Source organism: Stigmatopora nigra, chromosome 13 (assembly GCF_051989575.1).
Source record: "Stigmatopora nigra isolate UIUO_SnigA chromosome 13, RoL_Snig_1.1, whole genome shotgun sequence".
Lineage (NCBI taxonomy): Eukaryota > Metazoa > Chordata > Actinopteri > Syngnathiformes > Syngnathidae > Stigmatopora > Stigmatopora nigra.
Genome location: NC_135520.1, coordinates 6,001,511 through 6,029,052, shown reverse-complemented (window position 1 = coordinate 6,029,052; position 27,542 = coordinate 6,001,511). Strand labels below are relative to the sequence as shown.

The 27,542-nt window shown below is 40.1% G+C and overlaps 1 protein-coding gene across 6 annotated transcripts; it reads right to left on the bottom strand.

Moving 5' to 3' along the window:
- Positions 1-364: 364 nt before the first annotated feature.
- On the bottom strand, positions 365-27,542 carry evla (Enah/Vasp-like a). 6 transcript variants are annotated; one of them, XM_077731934.1, is made up of 15 exons: positions 27,469-27,542; positions 26,604-26,672; positions 13,441-13,609; positions 12,921-13,101; positions 10,122-10,179; positions 9,339-9,400; positions 7,785-8,642; positions 6,663-6,907; positions 6,394-6,512; positions 3,589-3,616; positions 3,453-3,492; positions 3,019-3,079; positions 2,882-2,939; positions 2,403-2,460; positions 365-2,146 (listed from the first exon to the last, which is right to left on the bottom strand). In XM_077731934.1, the coding sequence occupies exons 2-15, from the start codon at positions 26,606-26,608 to the stop codon at positions 2,109-2,111; spliced, it is 1,980 nt and encodes a 659-aa protein (XP_077588060.1). In that variant the 5' UTR covers positions 26,609-26,672; positions 27,469-27,542; the 3' UTR covers positions 365-2,108. The 6 variants fall into 6 exon arrangements, with proteins under 6 accessions (XP_077588060.1, XP_077588059.1, XP_077588057.1 ...); XM_077731933.1 differs by lacking the exon at positions 27,469-27,542 and having other exon boundaries at positions 26,604-27,042; XM_077731931.1 differs by lacking the exons at positions 26,604-26,672; positions 27,469-27,542 and adding an exon at positions 23,085-23,329.

Genomic DNA, 27,542 nt, shown 5'->3' with positions numbered 1-27,542 from the left:
ACAGTTTCCATGGCGACTGAACTTCAGTCCCTAAAATGTTTCACAAAGGCTTACAAAGCCAACAAAAAAGTTTTAATGGTGATGAGCACCATTTTTGGCTTCACCAGAATCTGCGGTATTGCTGCTCTATACCGTAACCTCGCCCCCCCTGCCCTCCCACATCCCCCAATACTTAAGTGTGACTTTGTTATTTCTATATAAATATTCTAAATAAATTGGATATGCAATTTGCATTTGAATGTGTGTTCAAATGGGCAAGATTTTGGTCAAGGGCTGCCAATGACTAAACTAATAATATATGAATGAAAATGGTTAGAATATGCATCTGAATTGCTGTGTGTTAGTATGAATGACTTTTAATGTACAGGTTTTGATTTCTTTATTTAATGAGAAAGTTGCTGAGAGCAGATAACGCGAGTGCAACAATCCAAACTCCCGCAAAGACACTTTAAACTACCATCACATCCATTTTTTTGCACATTCTTCCCAGCTAACTTTGCATATTGCCAGAGAAACACCCTTAATATTCCCCCCCAATTTTTTTTTACCCACACTTTGCTACCATTAACAGCATCATCTCTTACACAAAGAAAGGGATTCATCATGGAAACAAAACACTATTGCGAACGCACCACTTTTTTCCCCCCTTCTTGAACAAAATAAATTGATAGAAACTTGGGATTCATGCATAATTTCAGAACCAACATAGGAGGGTTTAAAAAACAATGACATTGTTTGTCATTAACTTTTTTTTACACCACTGAGCACATAATAGGGATGGGGAAGAATACTGGGACTGTGTTAGGGGAAAAAAGGTAGTTGACACCGATTTGCTGATAAAAATCAGCACTCAAAGCAAAAAAAAAAACCCCAAAAATAACTTTTCTATTCACTGAAAAACCTTTATGTTTCATGAGTGATTTCTGAAATAGTCCAAAATGCTATATAATGATACTGACACATTTTCCTTTCACCCCTTCTTAGCAAGCTGATGACTGCTCAGTGGTGTGGCCATTGTGTTATAGGAGAGAAAGTGTATGTTCGCAGGCTACTTGTGTGGGAAGCAAAACATCAGACGCACCACCAGTATGAAAATAGTAATGAAAACACCAGCTCGGCACCGGTTGGTCAATTTTGTGCTTTTTTTTCTCCCCCCAACAAATGGTCAGGGATCATACAAACATAGAATAAAGTATACAGGGTATTCTAAAATGATAACCCCATTTCTTAGGCCAATATATTGACAATTTCCACTGGAATTATCTCATTTTCATGCGTTTCTGGCTGGAGGAAAGTTTTTTGTGTAATGTTTGGTATTTCTATCTTTTCAGGTTAAGAAATGCCATTTCCTTCAAAAGAAAAGGCATTTTGGGTGTTAGAGTATGCTCGGACTCAGTTACCAAAGACAGTGCAGTGTCTTCTTTGCAAATTTTGCAAAAGAGGCACCCACTACAAAACAAATTAGGACTTGGTACCAAAAATGTCAAGAAAATGGCTTCCACACTTGCTCTTTTAACACTCTTCCAAGGAAGGCTTTATGAACATGTTCCGCTGTCTCAAAATTATTGGCCTATAAAAATAGGGTCAATCATTTTTGTGAATTTTAGCCAACCCAAGCTTTGACCTGTTTAGTGGCCATTTTTCATTGAATTTAGCCCCCAAATATAAAAAGGTCAACGTAGATGGTGTGCAAGTTTCCATTAGTCTTTCTGAAATACTCTTCATCAACATTAGCACATGATTTTTTTAAATAATACAACAAGTACAAACTTAGAAAAACCCCAAATATTTTCCTTTGGAAAACGGAACAGAAGAAAAGGTGGCAACACTAAGTCGTCTCGAGTGGAAAGTGCGACCACAAGCATGACTGCGTATGGTGGTTCGCCTTCTCTCCGAGTTTATCTCGCTCTTTTACGTCCACTTTGCTGTCCGGCAGAATCAAATGTTGACGCAACATCTCTGTGCCAAGATCTCACAGAAACATTGAGAGAACATTCATGGGGGGGTGGGGGGTTTGGTTCTCCCGGCGGGTCCGTCTGTCCGTCCGTCCGTCCGTCCCACGTCCTCCTTACCCTCATGCTCTCTTTCCCAAAGTCGCTCAGCTACAATTAAGATGTGCTGATTCGACCTATTTCTTGTCTGATGGCTGAGGGGAAAAAATGAAGGCAAAGTTATCTTACATAACTTAAGAGAAATTTACTCAAGTGAGAAATCCATTGTTGAGAAGCTTGTTTCTTCACTTGTTGGCTGCCATTGAAGGCAAATGATGGACAGTTTGCAATGATTTATTTCCAAAGCAGCTACCCCTCAATCTCTTCTTCAAACACATGGTCCTTTTAAGGATGCCAACATTGACCGGAAACTTTCTAAAGTTATATTGTGCTTAAGTAATAAACACTTACCGTGAATAATTTCATCTTTCACTTTATGCAACTCGCGTACAACTTCATCCAGAATCTCCTGCAATAACAGTAAATGCATGTTAAAATCTTAATCTCAACAATTTATTAACAAAACCACTGTGAGACACTAAGAGATTATTATGTACAATGTTTACATACTAATGCAATAGACATTAAACTTTTTTTTAATACTGCTAATTCTGTTCTCAATGCTAAATTTGGAGATTTCCCCATTTTAAAATACGATTATTTTATATTTTTTTGATTCAGGTTTTTATTTTATATGTGCATTAACTTCCCAGTGCAATTTAAAATATTTATGTTTAAAGACTAGTACTTGTATGTACTAATTCATTCTTTGGTATCTAAAAAGTTGATAGATAATACTAGATTACACATAGTCTAAGATAATGCTCATTTCCACCTGAAATAATGATCCAAAGAATTTGAGGAAACATAATATCAGTAAAGAAAATAACCTGTTTCATCCTGTCAAACTCAGTGTCTGATTCACTAGTGCTGCCAATAGGTCTCACTCTAGAAGAGAAGTGCAGAACGAATAGATAAAATCAGCTGTTTGATGTCAGTTGTGGTGAAAACGTGCATCGGTTCACACCTTGAGACCAATGAGGACTTATCTGTAGAGTTAGATCGCTCCCATGGCTTCTTCATAGCATCTAAAAAGGAAACAGAGAAACCCTTACTGCGCTCCCACGTTATTTGTTCAGTGGCAAAGATAGACTTTGGCAAGGGGTTGATTAAAAGAAAAGAAAAAGGAACGAATGAGGCCTTTGTAATAACAGTGTATAATTATTCTTCATAAATTCTACACCAATACTTGTCCAAAAAAAAGCTACTTTTTTCCCATCAAAAATGCAGTGAACAGCATTCCTACCAATGAGTTAATAGATTTCAGATATGAGGTTAGCTCAGTGTGTCAGAGCAAATGGAGAAATCACAATTTTGTTAAACTAACCATTGTTTCACTCAAAGATTAATCATATTTTGGCCACAGATAAAGATGCACTAGTTAAATACACTACTAAATACCTGTAGAGTTCTGACCAGGTCCACGACTACCAGAGTCATCCTGCAGGTGAGAGAGTTAATATCATGGAGTCAGTTTACATCCAGTTACTGTTTTTATTTGGAAATATAATTGTATAGTAATACTAATAAGACTCACTTCATCGGGTTTCTCAGAAGCTTTTCGTCTAAAGGAAAGAAAACATGGTATTAGTGCTAAAATTAAGGCGGTATTAAAAAAAAAACACTAACTCTTATTTTTATTTGGGCTATCTCAAAGAAATAACACATTGATTTCAGCATTCATCATTAGGGCAATATTAAAAAATTGAGGATCATATTGTAGGGCAATAGTATTAATTAGTGGAGTATTGAAATGGGGTTGAAAAGTAAGTATACAGTTTTGTCAAAAATGACAAATAGTTTCTATATATTTGTAATTTCTGTGTACTTGTACTCAAGACCTTCAAATGACGACATAGGAAAGTGTAGTCACTATGTGGAGTAGTGGTTAAGTTACCTGTCTCCTGTCTGGGAGACCTGGGTTCAAATCCCGGTTGGGACTCTTTTTCACTTAGTTGTTTCTGTGTACTTCTTGTCAAGAGACTCAAATGATTACAAATGAATGTGTAGCCATTTGGTGGCGCAGACGTTAGATTACTGCACTCTTCTCTGGGAGACCTGGGTTCGATTCCCAGTTGGGACTCTTTTTCACTTAGTTGTTTCTGTGTACCTCTTGTCAAGACACTCAAATGATTACAAAGGATGGTGTAGTCACTTAGTTGGCGCAGAGGTTAGTTCACTGGACTCCCGTCTGGGAGACCTGGGTTCGATTCCTGCTGTCGGCATACATTTTCACTTAATTGTTTCTGTGTACTTCTTGTTAAGACACTCAAATGATTACTAAGGAAAGTGTAGTCATTTGGTTGGCGCAGAGGTTAGAACACTGGACTCCCGTCTGGGAGACCTGGGTTCGATTCCTGCTGTCGGCATACATTTTCACTTAATTGTTTCTGTGTACTTCTTGTTAAGACACTCAAATGATTACTAAGGAAAGTGTAGTCACTTGGTTGGCGCAGAGGTTAGAACACTGGACTCCCGTCTGGGAGACCAGGGTTCGATTCCCGCTGTCGGCACACATTTTCACTTAATTGTTTCTGTGTACTTCTTGTCAAGACACTCAAATGATTACTAATGAAAGTGTAGTCACTTGGTTGGCGCAGAGGTTAGTTCACAGGACTCCCGTGTGGGAGACCTGGGTTCGATTCCCGTTGCCGTCGTTTGGCTGAAAATACTAGGAAAGAAAAAATGGTCAATGGAATAAGAAGAAGGGAAAAAAAAAAGAAATAACTTTTTAATTTATATTAAACACTTTGTCATACTTTTCAGCAAAAGGTTATATTCCGAACTGCCTTCGGCAGTTCGGAAGACACTTGATGGACCTGTATGTGCGAAAGGCGTTCTCGGGTCGGCCTTCGGCCGACCCTCGACCGCTTGCTTGGTCAGTGAACCGCCGACACCGGGAAGCGAACTCACGTTCTCTCCGTGCAAAGGCGAGTGTGCAACCCACTACACCAACTCGTGCCCCACTTATACATAGGTGTTGAAACGTTTTATCCAAGGAAATGGGGTGAAACACTTAGTCATTTTTTGGACAAAATGCTTCATCCACCACTGAATACTTATAAACTTAAACACTTAGGCAGTAGAACTTATTCTTTTAACTGAATAATATTGGGAAAATCTTTGCCTGCACTGGGATTTGAACCCAGGACCTCAGAGGTGGCAGACTGATGACTTAACCACTGGGCCACCACCCTGTGAGGGAAAGTAGTAGTACTTGTACTTTTACCTCCTTCATTTACCTGAATAATATTGGAAAAATCTTTGCATGCACTGGGATTTGAACCCAGGACCTCAGAGGTGGCAGACTGATGACTTAACCACTGGGCCACCACCCTGAGAGAGAAAGCAGTAGTACTTGTACTCTCATCTCTTTCATTTACCTGAATAATATTGGGAAAATCTTTGCAGGCACTTGGATTTGAACCCAAGACCAAAGAAGTGGAAAACTGATGACTTATCCACTGGGCCACCACTCTCCAAGATTAGTCATTAGTATTTCATGTTTTGTCTCTTTTCACTCCCAGATCATACTTAGTACTTTAATGTATACCTTCAAGTGGGAAAAGTTAGGTCAAATTACAAAGCAGAGCAAACCAGGATTTGAACCCAGGTCTACAGAGGTGGGGGGCCAGTGACTTATCCACTGGGCCACAGACTCCTTAAAGTAAGTAGTAGTATTTATTGTTTTGGCTGTTACGAATATTAGTATATTTAGGCTTCTTTTTTTTTTTCAAAACATTACATGGTATATATAGTAAGGCAGCCTCTCACTCAAAAGTCAGGTGAGGAACCTTTACACCATAAATTGGCCACACTTTATATTGTCATTATTGGAAGGTTTTGACTACAAATATATATAAACCACTAATGGAAAATGTTTCTCAACTGGGATTTGAACCCCAGCCTTCCACATGAGTCATTATTGGTCAGGTGGTCATTTGGTCATTTGGTGCTTTTGTTTAAGGAAAGACTGAATGACTTAGTCTCCTCTAATGGCAAAACAGTTCATCGTCCACCGAGATTCAAACCCTGCCTGCCCACACTGCAGTCAGGTGAACAAACCTCTGCACCATGAAATAGCCACACTTAACTTTGTCATTTTTGGGAGAGTCTTGACTACATTCAGTTGTTTTTATTTAAGGGAAAAATAGTTTGAACCCTGTCTGCCCACATGGCATAAAAGGCCCTGATGGCACACCGCTGCTTTAATGTGTAATGTTGTGTAACTTTTACTCCAGTTTGACTTGTATTTGTTTTTTTCCCTTTCATATTGCATTTTTTGGCTAGTACCTCAGGTGGGACTTCTAGTGGGAAATATACAGATTATTCATTTTCTCACCTGCGAGCTAATAAGGCATTCATTTCCTGCATGAGACCCTCTCCACCACCTCCACTCCCACCGCTAGATCGGTTGGAGTCACTTTTGCTGCCACTTGAGCCTGGTGGACTACTCTCATCCTAAAAAAAACAAGCAGGCAAATATTTAGTTGATTTACCTTTTATTCATATGCTCAAAACATTCATTATCACAGTGACTTTAACAATGTGTTTGTAAAAAGTATCGAAAGTGTTTTCAGAAAGGAAAGCAGGTGTACAAAAGACCCTCACCCGTTGAACCTTGCGAAGTTTGGCCCCAGCCAGCGCGGCCGCCAACCCCGAAGGTTGCTGCATCCCCGGGGGAGCCCCGGGAGGCCCCCCGCCCACGGGCAGCGGAGGGGGTACGGGTGGGGGCACCGCCATGGGGGGTGGCGGACCGGGTGGCGGCGGAGGAGCCGGAGGGCCGGGTGGCGGCATTACGGACGTGGGCGGGGCTACGGACAACATAGCCGGGTGACCTGCGGAAACAGGGGCGCCTGCGAGGGGCAAAGTTAGAGCTCTGTTAAGGACGGCGAACCCCTGGAAGCTTGACTTCAGTCCTGGGCGCTAATATGGGAAAGGAGGAGTTCACCTGCAGTTTGGATTTAAACTTTTGTTTGTTTGGTCATTATTCACAATTTTTTTGTACTAAATGCCTCAAATGGGGTCGAAGGTTCAATCCCTAGTGGTTCTCTGCCTGTGTTTCCTACGATTGACTTACGGCCAGTCTAGGGTGTAGTCTTGCATTTGCCCAAAGTCAGCTAGAAAAGGCTCCAGCACCCCACTACCCTGACTTGGATGAGCAGTGTTAAAAATGAATGAATTAAGATTAGATTAATTTAAATATATATGAACGAATCATGAAATTATGTACAAATATATGATGGTGATTAATAATATTTATATAGTACTAATTTTGACTTTATATCCAAATAGTACAATTTTGTGTTGTCTACACACCAAATGTTAAAATTTGGGACTGCATGACCCACAATTTTGTTTTCCAATTACTAAAAATTGTCATTTGCTGTATTATTAATCAATTAAATGTCCTAATGCTATGCCCTGTCTGTATAGCTTACTTGTCAGGTTTTTAGCTGTATTTGTTTTTTGGGGATTTTCATTCAAATGATATTACACAAAAGGACTACTGTTTTTGGGGTGGGTGAGCATAAATGGCATAAATAGTCAACACAGGTGCAGGACAAGGATGAGCTGTCTGTGGCCGACACTGGTTGCAAAGTAGGTTCCCACCTGAGGCGCCTGCGTGTGGGAATACATTTGCATGTAGCATATATATATATATATTTTTTTAAAGACACGCTAAGCATCCACACACAAAAACAACTTCCTTCTTCTCCTCTTCATACTTACTGCTGTTGGACATGAGGACCTGCTGCGGGATGGGGGAAGGGGTCTCCTTTGGCGAGCCCCCGTCATTGTAAGAGGGGGGCGAGTTGGTGTTGCCGGGGGGCTGCCCCTGCTGGTGGTGCGCCTGCTGCTGAGGGTGAAAGGTAGACGGGTAATGGTGATTAGGGGCAGGAGCTGCTAGGGGCGGGAGGAGGACGGCTTCGCAGTACTGCGGGGTGGGTGGCAGTTGGTGGGAGTGGGGGGAGTAGGAGTCGTCCGACTGGCCGTTTGCGTGCGGGTGCTGTGGGTGCTGTGGATGTTGAGGATGCTGCGAGTACTGGCCGCTCGGGTCGAACGCCGGGGGCTTCGTCCTCACGCCCGGGAGTGGCTGCGCCATGGGCAAGACGGGCTGCGGCGCCGCCGCCGACGACCCCTGCCTGGAGGGCATGGCCATCATGACCGGCGGGGAGGCCGAGGGCGGGCACTGGGCGTACATTTGCTGTAATTGAGAGGCGGACCAGGTGCCGTGTTTAGGGGGGAGGACGACGTCTTGGTGGTGCTGGTGAGCGTGGCGCGCCGCCGTGGGAGGAGAGAGGGGGATCTGACGGACCTGGCGGCCAATGGTGCTCACTCCCGACTGGACGGGCGAGAAGGCCGAGGCCAGCGAGGTGGAGAGCTGGGAGGAAAGCTGGGCCTTGTCCCTCGCCGACAACGCCTCTTTCTCTTGGGAGGGAGAGGAGGAGGCGGAGGGCGGGGAAGAAGAGGAGGAGGCCACGCGGACGTAGGACGGGGGCAGTGTGCTAGCTCTGTAATGTCTGTACTCGGGCGGGGTGTCGGGGTGGGCGGGGGGCGCGCACACTTTGTATTGGAGAGTGGAAACTACTGTGATGGGTGGAGGGGGGGGGGCACGGGGGGAGAGGAGAAACAGGAGGAGATGCGGACGACGGAGGGCGACAAACAAAGGAAAAAAAAGAAAAGAGAAAAAACGTGAGAAGAATGAAAAGCAACCAAGCCAAGATGAAACAATAAAAAAAAAAAAATTAAAACAGGAGCGTAAATTTCAAAAAACTGATAACCGCAAATAAGAAAGACTCAAAATATCAAGCAGCAGAATGCAACATGACCAGAAGAAGCATATGACATTTCCCCCCCCAACAGCAGCTGGAAGAAAGAGATGGCAGCAAAGCATGTTGCAGGAGCTTGGTGAGGGAAAGGGGGTGGGAGGGCGTGGGTTAAAGGGAGTTCGGGGGGAAAATAGGCAGGGGTGGTAGAGGAGGTCGGGGGGTCAGCCATTATCATCGAGTGGGGACCAGGGAGATGCTTAAGACTGGTTCTGCAGAAAGACTTGAACATGTGTGTATGCGCACATGGAGAAAAAGGCCGTCGAGGGAATGGGGGGTTAGTAGTAGGGAGCAGGAAGTAGACAGTACCCTCTATTCATGATCTCAACACCTGGAGAATTTATTCTGCCTGACAACATAATACACGCTAGCTCCTCTCGAGTTCTAGGCCCAGTCTTAAAAAAAAAAAAAGGCACAAAAAAAAAGGGATGGCGACAGCCGTTGTTTGAAGCCTCACCTGATCCTGACGTTCGCCGTTCCCTCTCCTTGTGTGCCTGCATCTGATGCTGCTCCATCATCCTTTCAAGAGCAACCAAGTTACTTTAATGTCATGTCGACACTTATGCTGAACTCTTACGATCAATAACAACCGCAATAGATTTTGCATCTTACAGTGTGCACAAACTCTAAATGCTTAACTAGCAACAACTGACATGATACTGATATACATTTTTATTTGACCTAGGACAGGTTAATTAGGTCCTGAAAAATGGCTAAAAACATGCAGTAATAAAGTAATATAACTTTTGTTTTGACAAGGCGCATACCCTGTGAATGTATTACAAGTTCATGGATATTTCTTCCATAACTTTTAGTATTTTTATTATTGAATTGTTCATAAATTTAGTTTTTTTGTGTGACCCTATATTTCTTATCTATACATGTTCCTGAGGCGTTTGTGTGTGAACATTAATTGTAACGCAATGGTTATTTTTGTGAATATCATCTTACATCATGTCCTAGAATTAAAATAACAGATTTTTGACAAAAAAGTTTACTTAGTGTTTAATTGAACACTAAGTGTAGTTTTCCTTGTGATGTGTGTTTTGACTTAGTTTATTTTACCAGGAATTTAGTAATAAATGTGTCAAAAACTGAACATTGCATTCATTTGAAGGGATGGTTTGCCATCTGCCAAACAATGAGGCTGCAATTCAACCACTTTTTATTGGATCTGATGAACCTGTGGTATAAATGTTGAAGTGTCTGGTGAGTGTGTAGCATTGGCTAGCGACTATACCTCCTCTGGCCCTCGTTCTCTTCTGAAGAAGGTCCATTTTGGCGCTGGACGACTGGACCTAAAATCCACAAGGATGGGGGAAAAACTCATTTATCTGGAATTTGAGGTTTCAAACAAATAATAATCATGGTCATATTGATATCAATCCTCAATACAGTACTTGACATGCGTTTTAATTTTCATATCACACTCAAAAAAAGTTGTTTTTCAAATTAAATTCTCAATGCATTTGACGATATCAGACAACCAATCATGTAGCTCTTAAAAACTAAATTAAAGCATATTTCTGGTGACCCATGCTTGTTTGTGCAAGAGAAAAAAAATAATTTTGTAGACAAATAAATAGTCAATACGTTGATACTTTGGATAACCTTACAAGTAACACATTGATATGTAATCAATCTTCATGAATCAGAATATTTACACTTACAATCTAATTTGCTTGACAATAACCCCAAGACGTTTGCCGTTTACATTGGGGTATTTACAGAGACCGGAATGTGACAAACTGCAGCCTTGTGTTTAAAAACATGTTTGTTGTGTAAATATGACAAACAAATAACATGTCCAAGTCCAACCCAGCCCACCACAATCATCTGGTGCGGGCAGAAAACATACAGTTAAAAAATAATAATACTAACATCATTTACGAGATGATCTGCCCACACGAGCCAAAAACAAGACAAAAATATTCCAAGCCAAATGTAACCACATTTCTAAGACTTGCATGTTAGGATCATTAAAAGATGAAAGTAGCTTGTAACTTTTTAGAAACATTTTGCAAAGTCTGAAAAGTCGCTGAATACGAAAGCAACTTTTCTTATACATGTTTAAACTCATGTTATAATTATATATGTGATTTTTAATAGCAAAAAGCTGCTCAAAAGAAAAAAAAATGCTTGACAGTCAAGTTTTCTTCAGTGGCGTCAAACATACGGCCCGGGGGTCAAATGCGGCCTTTCTTTCTGAAATGTAATTGATTTTTCCAATCATACTGTACAATTTTTGGCCAGAAATGAACAGGCCAGCCCACATTAGATTTAGTTGGAGCCAATGTGGTCCAAAAAAGACAACCAATCAGAGTTTGTATCCCATAGATAGCTATAACATACGGAAGGAAGGCTCCCCTGCACGTGTTAATGAAGAAAATTATCGCCCTTTGCCACCTGGTGCTGCGAGTGTATCCATCCATGTGTGTTTGTGTTATAAGAGGTGCCAGGCTGTTGCCATGGTGAAGGTCAAGGATGAACGCCAGGTCCCATGGGGGGGCGCAGGTAGGCCCGATTGGTTTTGTTTTTAGATAAACCCAGGACACTCATTGACTACAAAAACAATTCCAATTAAATTGACCTTTGAGCAACAATAAAAAACGGTCGCTCTACAAATTAACATAGGAATTCGCCCTTCCTGTTCATAATGATTGGATGTCTATTAGCGTCAAAGTTAGGCATTGAGCCCAGAACTTTGAAATGCTCACAAGTAGACTCGGCTGCTGACTGGGCAAAGATAATAATAATAAGTGATAGATAAGCTTCACAGCCCAGTGCTCTCAATTAGGGAGCGTCAGGACATTATGTCTTCATATGCGATACCATTCGAGTCACAAGGGCAGTCTGGCATCATGTCGCAGTTCAACATTCTTTTTACAGAACATCCCCTTTTTAAATAACTTGTAACCAGAGCTAGAAGCTAGGGTCTGTTAAATGCACAGCAGGTGACTCCCAAAGTACATCCAACTAAATATATTTTACTACATAAAACCACAAAGTGTTTCACAGTGAGATTCAGTGGTAAAAATACATTTCCAGCCAAGGCCTCAACATAATTCACCGCTAGAGGGTAGTACAGCTCATGTATGGTTGAGTTTAACATCTGTGCATGTCAGTTTATTTTTATTTTTTGGCGTTTTTGGAGACTGTCATGGCTAAATAACTCCATGTCCGCCTTTGACGTAGATAGACGTCAAATCAATTTAAACTGAGAGATGCCGGCAGTTATTATTTGTGGGTTATGTAAGGTTTTCCAGCATGACTTGCACACAAATCTTGTGACTTTCACTCTTGATAAAATGGTTGAAAATGAATTTTGCAACAAATGCAAGGTCAGAAACACGTTACACATGCGGCTGTCAATGATTAAAACAAAATAAAAGATATCTGTTTTGTGAAAAGCTTTTATCAGAACACATTTGGAAAAAATGTATCATTTACTCTAATTGATGGCGTTAGACGTCCACACATGAAAGTACTACATTTGTAATTTTGACCTTGCACTTGAAACTTTATGGCAAAATTCAAAAATATGTAATCATTTCCAATCATTGCAACAAAGATATATAGTTAGAAATCATCTGTATTTCCATGTTTGTCAGTATTGTTTTCATATTTAGTCTATTCAATATGGCATATTGCATATTTTAAACCATTCAGAGTAACATAATGATGCTTAAAAACTTTCATGTGAGATGATAAACGCAGGATGTTAGCAATTTGAGCCCAAATTCCAATTCCAATTTGACAAGAATGTTTTTCCAAAACTAACAAAAGGACACCAAAGACATATTTTCCATTTCTTCACGGAGAGCGGCTATGAAATACCAGCATAACATTCAGCAAATACTTTAAATAGTCTGTCGCATCGCCAAAAAGTTTAGAGGAAAGCTGGATGTCCTTGGCTGGATTGACATTGCCAATCTAAAATTCCAATTCCAACGTAATACTCATAAAAAAAACGCACTTGATTTACCATTTCTGTGCACATTTCAAGTGAGATAAAACTGGAATCTTTGTGAAATTTTACCTCCGCTATCTGGCGAGCTGAGCACGTTGAGGGCGAACAACATGGCATTGGAAAAGGTGGTGGCTTCTTCCTTGCTGGCGAAGTTGAGCCCGTAGACCTGACGAGCATCACGCCATTGATGGAAAGTGGGTGTGGCCTGATTGTATTTCAGGCCTTTCACGATGGAATAGTTGATCACCACCTTTGAGTACAGAACTAAGTTAAAAAGTGCATTTACAATACATTCATCATCTGTACAGCTTATCCTCACAAGGGTTATGACCATTAGGCTTTTGTCGAGTCAATGATGCTGACAAAGCCTATGTCCGATTATTATTATTATTATTACAACTTAGACACCAAATATTACATTCAATATCAATTTATTCCCAACAGTACGTTTAGGGTTTTACCATATTTGTATCTTTTCAATCTCTGTCCACTAACACAACCTCACGCAAACGACACTTGACTGACACATTTGGACCGTGAAATGCAAATGTGGTATGCAAGCGTGAATCCAGAGACAATACACACTCACCTGCTGGTCCTGCAGCTTGACACCCACCACCCTGAAGGTGTTGTTGGCAGTGTTATGGTAGATATTGATACGGCTAAAGCCCTGTTGGCCAGGCTTGATGGGCACCCATTTTTTACTGGCGTCGTCGTACACCATCACCGAGGCCCGAGCCTGGCAGATGCTCTGCTCGCTGCAATGAGAATTCATTCACAGTGTCAATCCAAAATAAACTTCACTTTTATATAGCACAAATGTCATTATAATAAAAAAGTAGTCGTGTAAATGTAAAGAAACCCAATGACACGTTTTCATTAAAAGTCATTTCAAGTGGTTTGCCTACTTTTCAACCACAAAAACACAACATCTGATTTTAAATAAAGCAAGAAAAGGGTGGGTACTATCGCCTTTAAAAAAAAAAGCCAAACCTCAAACTAAAAACAGAAAATGACCATCCTCGGGTGTGTTTTTTGCTGATAATGACATGTTTTGTTATAAGCACTTTGCCAGTTGCAGATTTGTACGAAAAAATGTTGGTCACATGGAAGAAGGGAAAGAAGGGCAAAGTGAAAAGAACTAGTGTACTTATTGATTTATTTATTAAAGTCATTTATTTAAGTCACATGGCCTCTAACATTGAAACCATACATTAGAGCAAAAACCTGAGTGTTATCTACATATAACAAATACTATGTTACATCATTTTTTATGGACACCAAACATAAATGACCTTAGAATTATGAAAAAGAGATGCTGTATTTCCTTAAATATCAGTCTGCCCTTAAATAGAAACCCCTGTCTGAACCAAGTGGCAGCTGCATTGCCCATTGGAGACAAATAATAAGCTCTTCTTTTTTTACACACACCCCCATTTCCTCTCAGCATGCCTAATTGTAAAGCCCAACTGTTTTGCTAACGGAAAAAGCAGCACCTACTATTCACTTGGTGGAAATTCAAATGCTACTAGGATGTTATCAATAGAGTTACTTTTACACACCATCAGGTGACCCATTGCTTTAGGTTCTGTTTTTTTTTTTAGTTGCCGATTGTCTTCAATTTTAGGCAATTACCGATACAAGGCTGAATTTGTTGGAAAGACACACTTGAGCCTTTCACCTCCCTCCCTCCCTCCATCCCTCCGCTTTTATTGGCCCTTACACTTTGGGCCCGTTAATGAGAGCAGCTTAACAGGCAAAGCAGCACTTGGGGCGTGTGACAGTTGAAAATAAGAATAGAATGGAGTGACTTGTGTGTGAGGAGAGCGTAAATGCAGCCTCTGTGCCTGTTAAGTGCTTAACTTCACTCACACAAGGAGGCTTCAGTGTGTCTCTCTCAGATCATCATTATTTTACCAGTTATATACTCATCACACACTTTATTACGTATATATCTCATGACAGTTGAAACAAAACAGCTTTTATTTGCAGTGTTACATCATTTTATCATTCACCTTCGCTATATTGCCGAGTTTTAATATTAAATTGACCATACTGCTGCCTATATGTAACACTTTCTAAAGTAATTATAACATAGAAGTTATGTGGAGAAAAATAGATAGAACATAAACAAGGACTTAACGTTTTGATTTGAAACCTTCACCAGTGAACAATTCTTTTTCCATAACTGTCAAGTTGTATGCATGTTTCCAAAATATAGCTTGAGGGGTTGTCATGTCTCGTCTTCCTTTTAAAGGCTTATTTTATTCTTACCAAATGAACCGCACTTTAAAAGTTGGAGGACTTATCCCACATTCCAAAAGCATGCATGGAAGGGTATTAGAACACTCTAAATTGCCTCTAGTTCCGAGAGAGAAAGAAAAAAAAGAGTTTATTTGGGTATTTGATTTAATTGAATAAAAGTATACATATAATTTTTCAGTGTTCTCCTGTTTGGAGATGACTGTGACACAGTCACGTGTTTTTTTTTTGCATTGCCAGCAGATTTTTGCGGGGAGAATACCACAGAATGTGGTTGTGGTGTCTTTTCTTCAACACCATTGACGACCAGAGTGGACTAGCCTTCTTGCCCTCCAAGCCAACGCCCTTACTGAATAGAGTACTCAGTGAGCAGGTAATAAAGAGAAACATCTCAAACGTTATTGGCTTTAACCATCACAAAAGTGAATTGTCAATGAATACCACCTAAATCGACTTTTGAAAGCGATATGATCATTTTTTTGAGAGACTTCTGCAAGTGAAGAATAGCTGGCACAAAAGAAAAGAAGATGCTGCTACCTGGCAACACATCTTTTATCACTATACAAAGAGAAAGTACTCGTGAGCTGACAAGTGAGAGGTTCCTTAAATAGAACACATTAACAACACAATGAATGTGAAATTGATTAGAGTGAGTGTTATAGTCAAATCCAAAAACATACTGACATACTGGTTTTCTGTCACTTGCCACCAATTTGACACTCTCTAATCTCTTCACACTCTCTCCAGTTTAGAGAGCACACTGTTCAGCAGTTAGGGGGGGAGGTAAGGATTCTACTTGTGTGATGGATCTTCTTACAAAAGCAGCAACTATTTCTGGAGCAGTTAGCATAGGAATGGACTGATGCTTTCATTTCTTCTTTTGGACTTTAAGCGACACAAATAAAGTGACGCAGGGTGTAATTTCATTGGTAAAACCTCTCTGTCGACTGACAGCCATGTTAGGTTTTTTTTTTTTTTTGCTTGATGGCGGTGGAGAGTACACGTGCTTGATGGATAGGAGCCGAGATGCATCATCGTCAAAAAGGTCATTCTTTGCTCCAATCTCAGTCAGTGACATTCAATTAATAAGATGAATCAAGACTATGTTCGCAGACTACAGAATTATATACACATCTTTTTTATCCATTTGTTTTTGTTGTTGATTTTTTAAGCAATTGTTACCAAAATGGAGCTTTCTTTGGTTTGGTTACTAGTCAAATGCAGGAAACATACATCCATTTTTGGGGCTATGAGACTGTCAATTTGTGGAAACACCTTATATGTATCAGAAGCAATTTTGCCTTTACTACTACTAAGTTAAAAACAATATTCCAAACATGGTAATCCACAAACATATCCCTTTTTTTCTTCCTATTAACAAAGATGAATATCTTTCTTCTCGTCTGTGATGGCTTGTAAACATTAAAAATGCATACAAATCTCTCCGATCCAAATAGAAAGAAAAAAAAATGTCTCCTGTATCATACGACGAATATGATGTCCATAAAAATCCTATTAGAAATAACAAGACATGAAGAGTGTGGAAGGCGTCAAGAGGGGAAACCCAGAAGAAAAGTTAAAAGAGAAAATGCCAGAAAGGAGGAAAATAAAAAGCAACAATAGAACCACACAAAGCCTTCTGCCACACTGAGTGCTTCCTTGTGTCACAAGGGCCTCGGGTAGGGAAAAAAGAGGCCAAGATGCCAGGCAGGCTTTTGAATAAAGCAAAGCTTACACACATGGTTTGACATATGTGTCCCCTCTTGGATAAACATTAAAGACTAGACCAAATTATGCAGATCAAGCACAAGATTTTAGGAGAATGGTTGGTCGGATAAGAATTTTACAAGGGGTAAGAGGTCTTAATGGGTTCAAACCTTAGCAGAGACTGTGTTTAAGTAAAAATGAACGATTTTGTTTCAGCAGGAACATTCATGAGGCCCACAAATGTGCTAACAGCAATGTAGGAGGACCTTAATGTCTCTTTCTGAGCACTTCATTGGTTAAAGATGGTATTCCAATTTTTTTACTGTAATGATATCAAAATTCATACACACTGCAGGTCTGAGGAAACTATTGTACTGAGGATATTGAGCATCACTTAAAAAATTAGATGAGTTTTTATGACATCAACTGCTGACCAAAAATAACCAATCAGCACTATCGTAATCCGCTATGCCAATTTCAAATCTCTAAGAATAAAAAAACACAATCTTAATCTAATGGCGACATTAAGAAAAACACTGAATAAATTAGTCTTTCCAGGAAAAACCTAAAATTGTTGCTCAAAACTCAATTAGAAAAAAACAATCATAAATTTAAGTACTACTATTGCACTGCATGCCAAAAGGGACAGACATGGAAGATCTTAAAAACAGTCCTAGAAAATCCAATCCAACTATTTCCATTAGAGACACAATATTCCGATGCTTAACCACATGTAAACACAACTCAGAAAAATCTATTCAGCTGATCTGGTTAAATCATTACTAAAAATAACCTCATCCTTGTTAAAACAATGTTGATGAAAAAGATGATAACATGGACTCAGAACATGTGATTTAACAAGTCCACAAAACACTGAATGATTCATAGTGATTGGAGAATAGGGGAGCTAACATTTAATTATTCCAACCGAGACTTCAGTTATTAACTATAAATGAATTATCTTAGATAAATCCGAACCACTGGTAGAATAAACAGTCAGCTGGGGGCAATGACAGCATCCGGGGAGATTTCCTGAGCAGTGCGGGAGCTAATTAGACAATTGAATGCATCCTGCTTGTTCCTGAAGCTAGTAAGAATGTACCCTACTAGGCTATAGTGTGATCTTTCCATATGGGAATCTGTTGAAGCAAAGTGATACTCTGTAATCATCCAAAAACTACACATCATGCAAAAATGAAGTGTGTGTATTGATTCAAACCAGTCACTGACATTTGGGGAGATGGACTAAATTAAGAGTCACTGGAGGGATTATAGTCTTTTGAGGTTGAATGGGCTTTGGTGGAGAGGCGCTTGTGTGTAGTAGTAGTAGTAGTAGTAGTATTTCAATCTGGATGTGGAACGTGTGTATCTGAGGTGGGGTCCCTTTGAAAGAAAAGGGAGGTTTGGCTGTGGCTGGCAGGATTAGAGACAGTGCATGGCAGGCCGATCATTACCTCACTGCAGTCTTAAATCTAAATTAACCAGGCTTTAACTCTCATACAAGACCTTTAATCTGCTCAAGAGGGAAAGTCGTGCATCAGGACGCCCGCAAGAGCTAAAAACAGCACAAGGCAACATTATTTCTGTGAAATCAGAGTTAAAATTGCACCTTGTCTAAATACAAGACCAGGCAGAGATTTTAAGTCTGTTGATGTACTTCAGATTCAGAAAACTGATTACAATGAGCCCAAAATTCTCAAACACAGTGAAAACGTCAATCAAATTCTCAGTGTTCAGTTTTTTTTTAATGCTACCATACAAGATTTGAAATAGGAATCATAACATAAACTAAAGAGGAAGCCAATACAGATAAGATATGGTCACAGAACCATTAATGAGTTTAACATGACCCAAAACAGTGAGAAAAAGGTACCGACTGCAGAAGAAACAAATGAAGAAGCTGATAAAGTGGTCTCATTGAGTGTGAAGTGCTGTCATATTGTTGCTTCTTAAGATTAAAAAAAATTGTTAAATTGGCGTGATGCACAGGTTTTTGGTGACTACTATTATTACTACCACATGAGCAAAAGCAGCATTTAATTGCAAATATTTGTGTAATACAAAAGTATTAAACACAATTCCCACCTTCCCTGTATACAGTATGCTATAGGAAAAATTAGGTTTTATTTCGAGCTTAGAAGAGGCAGATTGGATTGAAATAAACAGCACGATTCATATTGAAATTGACTAGATCGCCTTAAGAATTTCCACCTAATGGCACAACATATGTTCCCTTAATGCATCACCTAAAAGTACCCTGCATACTGATATATAGCTTGTTATAATCTTCATGTTAAAGTCCACAAAGCCAACTCAAGTCACTGTTGATGACTAGATAGTGACCTTGGGACTCCACCAGTTTTTTTATTTATATTGTTTTATCTAAAGTGCTAGTAAGTGCAGTGTAACCCATCAGAATGGCTTGCAACTAAACCCTCTTGTACGTTTGTGTGTGAGCAGAGTAACGAAGCCTTAAATGGCATTAATACCGACATTAATGTGCTTATGTTCTTATCAAAATGCCCTGTTTTGTTGTTTGTGGAATAGCTCAGGCAGCATCCGTTAGCAAATGGGAAAATAGAAATTCACACACTGCAGAGTTTCAGTCAACATGTGACCTACATAATATTTTCCCTGTGTAGGTGATTTGCATAAATTATAGTTACATCCCCCCATTCTGTGCATTGTGGGGAATACGATGGAAGAAAAAGAACCAGATTAGGCAAAAGGGGGACAGGCTCGCAGTACTGCCGCTACAGCCAGAAGCCATGCCGAGTTCAAAACGTGTACGTATTAAACATTTATGAAGAGCCTGGTCATTAAGAAATGTTTTTGGGATAAAGAAGAGTTGACTAAATGAGTTAAAATGTATCTGACAGAAAAGATGCGACCAGGATGGCAGGACACAACAACAACCGCAAGATTAAAACCATTGACAGTAATCTAGATGGCAAACTACAATTTTACAAGAAATTCTCCACAGATGCAATGTCTAAACCAAAATAACCTAAATTCTCTGTCTAAACAACAGTTTGCCAGATTAAGATTATAGATTAGTATTTCAACTCTGATTAAATTCAAGAAAAAAGATTTGCCTTCTGCGCTGTTGACCGATCGCAATACTTTTCTAAACAGGACGTAACGTAAACAAAGTAACAAAGTCCATGTCTGCCTTTGATATCCATCACAGTGAGTGTACACCAAAAAAAAAACAAAGTATGGACACCAACCTGCTGCTGATATGGTTGTAAAACAGCCCAGAGTCACTGACACTTTGAGGGAGGCCATAACGGAGCATTCGAATCAGTTGGATGTCCATTTCAGTCGACAATTGCATCTTTTACAGCCTCTCTGGCCGTTCACTCTATTAAAAATTGAATTAACGGCATGATAATCCTGGGCTAGAAAGCCAGCAATGTCAAAATTACGTGTTGTTCAAAGTGAAGCATCCATAAAGAAAGTGACAAATGTCCATTTGGAAACAAAGAGACGACGGATGGACAGGCAGGCAGCAAAGATGAAGTCATTGACTGCCCTGATGTCGCTCTAAAAACAGATGACCATGTGTGTGTTTGTGTATTAGTGTGTGTGCGTGTGTCATTGAATCTGTGTGTTATTGTCATAGTGTAAACCCAGGGGAGATTACCTCATATCCATCTCAAACAGCTCTTTAATGCCCACCCCCTCCTATCCACATGAGGGATGGGCAATGCACTAGGATTAATATCAAGGGGATGGCAGGTAAATCGTGGGAATCGCAGTAATTTACGATAAGGTCAACTTTTACAATAGCATATGTTGTTCCACGTAAATGAGGTAAATACATTTTGAATGTATTGAAATAGGCTTCCATCAGTCTAGAGTGGAATCTGCCTTTAGCCAAAAATCTGCTGGGATAGGCTCCAGCACCCCAAGCGACGTCAAGGATAAATGAATGAAATACACTTCCATGTATGACAACTGCTTTACTTGCAAAGTACGTCATTCAACTTCGCCTTTAACAGTAACAAGTAATATGTGAACAAAATAACACTACACAAGCTTGAGTGCATTGACGTTCCTGGTAACATAATTTCATAATGAGACTTTTAAAGTCAAATCTCAATGTGAATAAGCCGCAATACTGACTGGTTGTCTAAATGTCAGAGGTTAGTTATGGCAGAAGGGAGACAGGGTACTACTGTAACCATCCATTAAAATGCTGTGTTAATTGATTACCTCTCAGACTCAATTAAGGCCTTGCACTTACAGCTTAATGATTGACTGAAATGCCACAGTGGGGCATCCTACTTTGGTTCTGGTTCATTTACTGAGTCAAATGTAGCATGTTGTCATTTTCTTGCAACAATTCAGTTAACTGAACTTGCCACATGTACAAAATAACATAAAATGTTTTTTTTTTAGCACCAAGCTGCCAAAAGGTCATCTAAACTGAAAGAGGGTCCACATAGCCTGGGGGATAGTTGCGCAACCAACAGATCGGGAAAATGCTAGCAAACTACATCTAGAAAGGATCAAAACTAGACTGCCTCAGGGCACATTCATTCCCACGTGTGTTAAATATGTGATGACAGTGCTCTGAAAGAAATGGCCAGGTTAGGTGAATATGTTATTTACGCTAAAGGGAATTCTCTAGATGGTAAACCATGTTATATAATTTCAACAAAAAAAATGAGAATCAAGTAATAGATGCTGTTTGTTTTGTCTGCCCTTAAGACACTGAAGCATGACAGAAAAAATATGCTCAATGCTTCGAGATTATTAAATCCAAATGGAAAAATACACCAATATACTACCTTGTGTATCACATGCCATCTAAAAATGTTCCAAGAACCATAAAAAAAATCACAAGTCAACCATAAATGATACAAAACTATCCCATCTCTCAATTGATGGCATAACAAACTATTTTCCGACTCCACAGATTTTAGAAAACAATAAAAATGATCACTATATGAGTGGACCCATTATGTGGGGTGCTGGAGCTAACTATATAACCAAGGCAACAGCAGCAACACAACTATTTGTACAGTTCAAATTTATCATGTAAAATAACAATGGTTGCTTTATCCAATGACTCATCCTAGGACGTTGACCTTGATATTAACAATTGTTCATTTCACTTTGAATGACTGTTATTGACGAATGCATGGTATAGACAGAAGTAACCTCCCCCCACCTCGTCCCCTTAGACTCCCCAGTCCACCTTCCTCAACTAGCAGACTAATCCTGATCCTTAAAGAGATAGGCTGATTCCATTTCAGGAAGAAAATACTTCCTAGGTAATGTGTGCGTGTGTATGTGCCGATCCATTCAGTTTCTATAGCTGGAAGCTATTTCCCCTGACTTTGGATGACATGGATGGACAGCAGCCAAACAAGAAGCACATAAAAGACAAACATTTACAACCTAGAAGATTCATTGCTCCAAAAAAATCCAACAACTACCCATCAATGTTTTGGGAATGTGTAAGCATACCCTTACAAAACCCTAACGAAACTCCATACATTCAAGGCCCAAACCTGACCATTAGGAGGCAAATCCCCTAACCATGAGGTCATTTGATGGAAAATGCATTGCTCCTGTGGTTGGCGTTAGGAAGTCACAAGGTTCTATTTTGGAATTTTGAAGAAAAGAAAAAAAAAATCAGATGGTTGTGGCTACAGTGTAAAAGAACACGTAGTGAGACTTGAGAGTGGATTACTAGAGTGCACGGACTCAAGCACAAAATGGAATACTGTAATATGGTAGCATCCCACACATCTGTGCTTTGAGCGTGAAGCAATCCCATCGTAATCTTGCCAAGGTCCCGTTATCACGCCGTCATCTGGCTCCCGATAGTTGCACTCATATACCGCCGGCGAGCGATTAAGCGCTCTCCATCCCACGCTTCCTGTGCCGTTCCCGTGCTATGCTTTGCACTCCCATGCAAGTCAGATGCGAGCGATCCCACGAGGCTCTCCAAACAGCTGACGGAGAAAAGTCATTCCCTCTACTCGGAGAAGAGGCTACGCCAATAAAACAAAATGGAGCTTGGCTGGATAAAAGAAACCTCAGTTGAGCAAGATTGGAAAGAAAAAGACAGGAACACAAGCAGGATTTTCTACCCCAATTCTAAGCTTAGAGTGAAAGAACTGGAATCCATTGTGGTCACAGATTTTAACAAAAATAAAGCAAGAGAAGCCAACAGATAAATTCCAAGGTTCCATCTTCTACCACACACTCGCTCAAACTAAAACATGTTTAGATATTAAAGTGTCCTACCCGAAATCATCCAATGAATACATCTTCTCAACGACCCAGTCCTCGGCGAATAATGGAGGGAGGTGTAAAGGGGGAGATTACGGTGGAGAGGTTGAGGTGTTAATCTGAGAGGGGAGAGCAACACGCATGCTGCCGCTGTCAAACCTTCCTTCCTCACATCTTCCAATGAGACCGAGACACTGCCAAGAGGACGACTGCAACAAGAGTAAGGGAATGCAAACCAGATAGAGAGCAAACAGAGAGAGAAAGAGCGAGGGAGGGAGTGAGGGAGGGAGGGATAGGAAAAAAAGAAAGACACAGAGAAAGAGAGAGGGAGGGAACATGTGACTGGCAAAGACCAGTCACCTCGTTCTATTCGTTTGAGAGGAACGCTATCTTTCAGCCTCCAGGGAATCCTTCACGCTGGATAACCGGAACAGTTACAGAGCATCTATCCATTAGATCACACGCAACACAATATCTATAGGATAAAGGCCATATCTGCTGGGTTATTGCTTTATATGGCACATTTAATGCATTGGTGGCCATTGAAAGAGAGAGTTTGACAGATGAGACTGCACACCTAACAACTATATACCATATTATTAATAATATTAATACTATTTTAATAGTAAAGGATATTATAATTTTGATCAAGTAGGTTCCTCTTGTATAACAAATGGTTTGGTATGACCTGACCCAAAATGTGATGTCCACATGATGTTTTTTTTAATAATATTATTAGCCTAATTATCCACTCTGTCTGAAAAACTGTTCTATTCAGAAGCGTAATTTTGCATGTCGAGATTTTTTGCCATTTTTTAAATGTCGTCTTGCTTAAAATATGAAGACAATTTGCAGTGTTTTTTTTATCCCTTCAATTTTGAGGATATTCCGGATAATAAAATATGGAGCAGATGTACCTTTTTAAAAGTACAACAACCATTCTTTATTGATTTAAAAGAGACTTATAAGTCTTCTGGAATATTTATAGTAGTTAGGGTTTCCACCATAACCCTGCCAGATGAGGTATCGCATTTAGCAACTGATATCTCTCATATGGTTAAATATTCAAGAAAAAAAGAGTTTTGAACTGTTTTCTTAATGCTTATACTGCAAGCTAAAACACAATTTTGGGTTGAAAATGTGAAAGTTTCTGAGGTGAGCATTTATTCATTAAACTAATAGTCAAGATATTTTTTGACACGATGCAAGAAACAAAAATGTCAATGCACTTTTAAAGAGTTCATCATTGTAAGAGAACTGCAAAAAATAAATGCCATTTCTTTTTACTGCAAGAGCAACTTGAACTAATATTGAACCGTTCATTGATATGAAGGAGTCAGCGTGTTACATGCTGCTGGCTCGTCTACCTTTTCCCACTCAGTCACTGTAGCAGTCAAACTGCATTAATAGAACAGGACCGATGCCTTGCATTTTGGCCTTTCGCACCCATTTTCTAACCACATACACTCACACGCATAAAGACGTACGTAGCCAAGCGAATGAAAACCAGTCAGAAAAGAACAGAGAAGAACCACGGTACAATAAAAGCACTCTGCCTAAAAATAACTCTGGTTCACGGACACTTGCATGAACGCCACAAAGGAAGCGGCCATGTTGAACAAATTAGCTCACCGATTTCAATTGTTCTTGTGTAAGGCTTTGTCAAAAGTCACCATCATTACCATAACAATTTTGGTGAGCAGTGGAGGCACTTCAATTTCAACTTTTTGGTTTTCAATACACAGAAGTATGGTGAATTTAGCCACACAATTTCAGTAGACTATTCACAAATTCACTTCAAATTACATTACGACTAAATCTTGAATTCAAAGTAGCAGCTTGGTTGATTTTGTTGTTAAAAGTTGCAACCCACAAATTACATTACGACTATATCTTGAATTCAAAGTAGCAGCTTGGTTGATTTTGTTGTTAAAAGTTGCAACCCAAAACTTCTTAACAAGGATCTGATGGCAAAAAGTCCTGGGGAAAAAAGTATGTTTGCTACTCACAATTGAAGTTTACTGAACAGAGGAAGCCAAACAAACTTCAAAAGGACAGTAAAACATCTAAACACAACTCAGCAAGGCTAAGGTCGAGATGTGAACCTTCAAATGTGAACTCATGTGCTCATTACAGTTCTACCATTCATTGAAACAATCAGTGTAATAAAAGCAACCAAAAAAAACTTGTATCTGGGCTGGCAGGTTTAACGTAAAGCTATCACGCAGCCAAGTGGAGTAGACATACGCAGACACCCACAGGAGTCCAGAGGCTGGCAGGGGGCTCATAAAAAATATTTGGAGCACACAAATCTTGGACTGACGGTTTTAGGCCTGCTAGACTACTCTGTATACCAACAGTAACCAGGTGGCAGATGTAGTGGGCTGTAACCGAGTATAATTTCTTTTTTTACCATTCTTAAGTTTGATATTTTTATGTTAGGGATGTACTATATTGTGCTGCCACAATTTTATAACAATTTCGATATGGTCGGACTAGCCAAAAAAAAAAAAAAAAACATACGTAGAAGTAGCAATAGTAAAGTGTAGAAAAACATAAGTTTTTCAAATAAGCTAAAAAAAGACAACAAAATAAAGCCTGTAGTAGTCAGGGAAAAAAAAACATTTTTACAGTCCGGAAAATATAGTACTAGTTTGTATTAACCGAGTACACTAATTGGTATTTGCACTTGAGAACTCTTTTCACTGAAGTACCAATACACAGCAATAAGTATTAGCTACTTAACCCACCTCTCCATACAAGTATTATGAACATTAGTAGGGTAAAAAAATGACTTAATGTTTTCACTTATGACATTCTTATCACAGAATGGGATTTTTTCCCCCCCACAAAAATGCATTGTCAGAATACTTGGACCATCTTTTATGTATGCAGACTCAAAGCGCTAGAGTCAAACTACAGACGGGATGTTCGCATACTGTAAATAGAAAGCCCAGGGTCGTGGATTGGCGCTTTTGGGACCCTACGTCACACTGCATACCAACATCAGTAAGCAAGCGGCTGCCTGGGTACTACTCGCAGAATCAAATATAGATTGCGGATTGATGGAGGCAGACGAAGAGATGAATTTCCACAAGCGCAAGTCATTGACGAGGGAAAAAGTGAAGCTGCGGGTGGGACTGCCTAACCTGCCCGGCAACCACCAAAATAACCACCTCGTTGGTCTTCTTCACTCTATACGTACTTATTCTTTTGCAGCCACCACCATACATACCACCTGGTGCATAGTCAGTGATGCTGTCGTTGCCATGACAACTCTAGGCTTTTTTTTAAAAGCTGCATCTGTAACCATTGGGGCGGGGTCTCACCCTGACAATAGAAGGCTTCTGAATGAGAGGAAAGAAGCCAAATAAATCGGAACCAGAGCATCCCATTTCACATTAGCACGCGGCACTGGTGTATGTTCATTGTGATAAAGAAATAAATCGCATGATCGTCCTTTAGCACTATTTGCTGTTAAACCAGTGTGCATCTGTCATGACGCGTCAAATGAGGCGCGTGGGATTAGCTTACCTCATGTCGCCGTCTTCTTTTCACACGACGACGACGACAAGGACGAGGAAATCCACCGGCGTGCTTTTTCTGTGTGTGGAAAAAAAGACTTTTAAGAGTCGAAAGGGCGTCGCAAAAGGGGGAAAAGGCTTGTTTGGAAGCGGATATGTGAAGGCGTGCTGCGGCGGCTCAGGCTGTCTCCCCCATCCGCTTTGTGCTCCGGTGTCTCGGCTGCACACGCGCGCCGCTGCGTATCCTTATATCCATATTCTTTGTCTGATCTTCACTAATATTGACTTATAAGCAAGCTACCGGCGTGCGAAGGGGGTCGTAAACGGCCGCCGCCTCCCTCACGCCATATTTTCTTCCCATTCGGAGTGTTGATGGTCGGTAAGAGGCGGAGAGATTTGACAAGGTTACAATGCGGCGCTCTGGCCGTGTAATCGGTTCAATACTGCCTACCCGTGGTGAAAACCTGCAACTGCAAGAAGGCAGTGTGCGTGCATGGTTTTGGCCTCGGTTTTTAAATCGACCCACTATTGCAGTTCCGGGCTTGATTGATCCTAAATACCGAGAATGATCCATTCTACTTAATTATGCTCGCATTGAACTCATTTAATGATGGTAGATATCCATTGACTTTAATTGGGAGAGGCTGGTAGCAATTGATTGCACTGAAAATCCTCCAAACAATTTGGATTTCGGTCATTCTCAACTCTAAATTAGTTTAAAAAACAATGCATTATTTTACATATATATTCTACATCTGTAGGCTTCAACTTCGCTTATTTACCAAACATTTGTGTGACCTATGTGATCCAAAATGGGATGGTACAACAGGTCTTGATACGGCTAAGTTAATGTTGAAATTACCAATTGTACATACCACTAGTCCAGGGGCGCTCACACTTTTCTGCTCCATGGTTTCCTTTTCCTGCAATCTAATTTGTTGTTATGGTT

What these genes read in the sequence shown, in the direction of transcription:
- evla (XM_077731936.1), bottom strand. Translation starts at nt 20,157, where the DNA reads ATGCAATTGTCGACTGAAATGGACATCCAACTGATTCGAATGCTCCGT. An exon ending in TCAAGCTGCAGGACCAGCAG is followed by an intron (nt 13,102 to 13,440) that starts GTGAGTGTGTAT and finishes CTGTACTCAAAG; the next exon opens with GTGGTGATCAACTATTCCAT. An exon ending in AGTTTGACAGGATGAAACAG is followed by an intron (nt 2,461 to 2,881) that starts GTTATTTTCTTT and finishes CTGTTATTGCAG; the next exon opens with GAGATTCTGGATGAAGTTGT.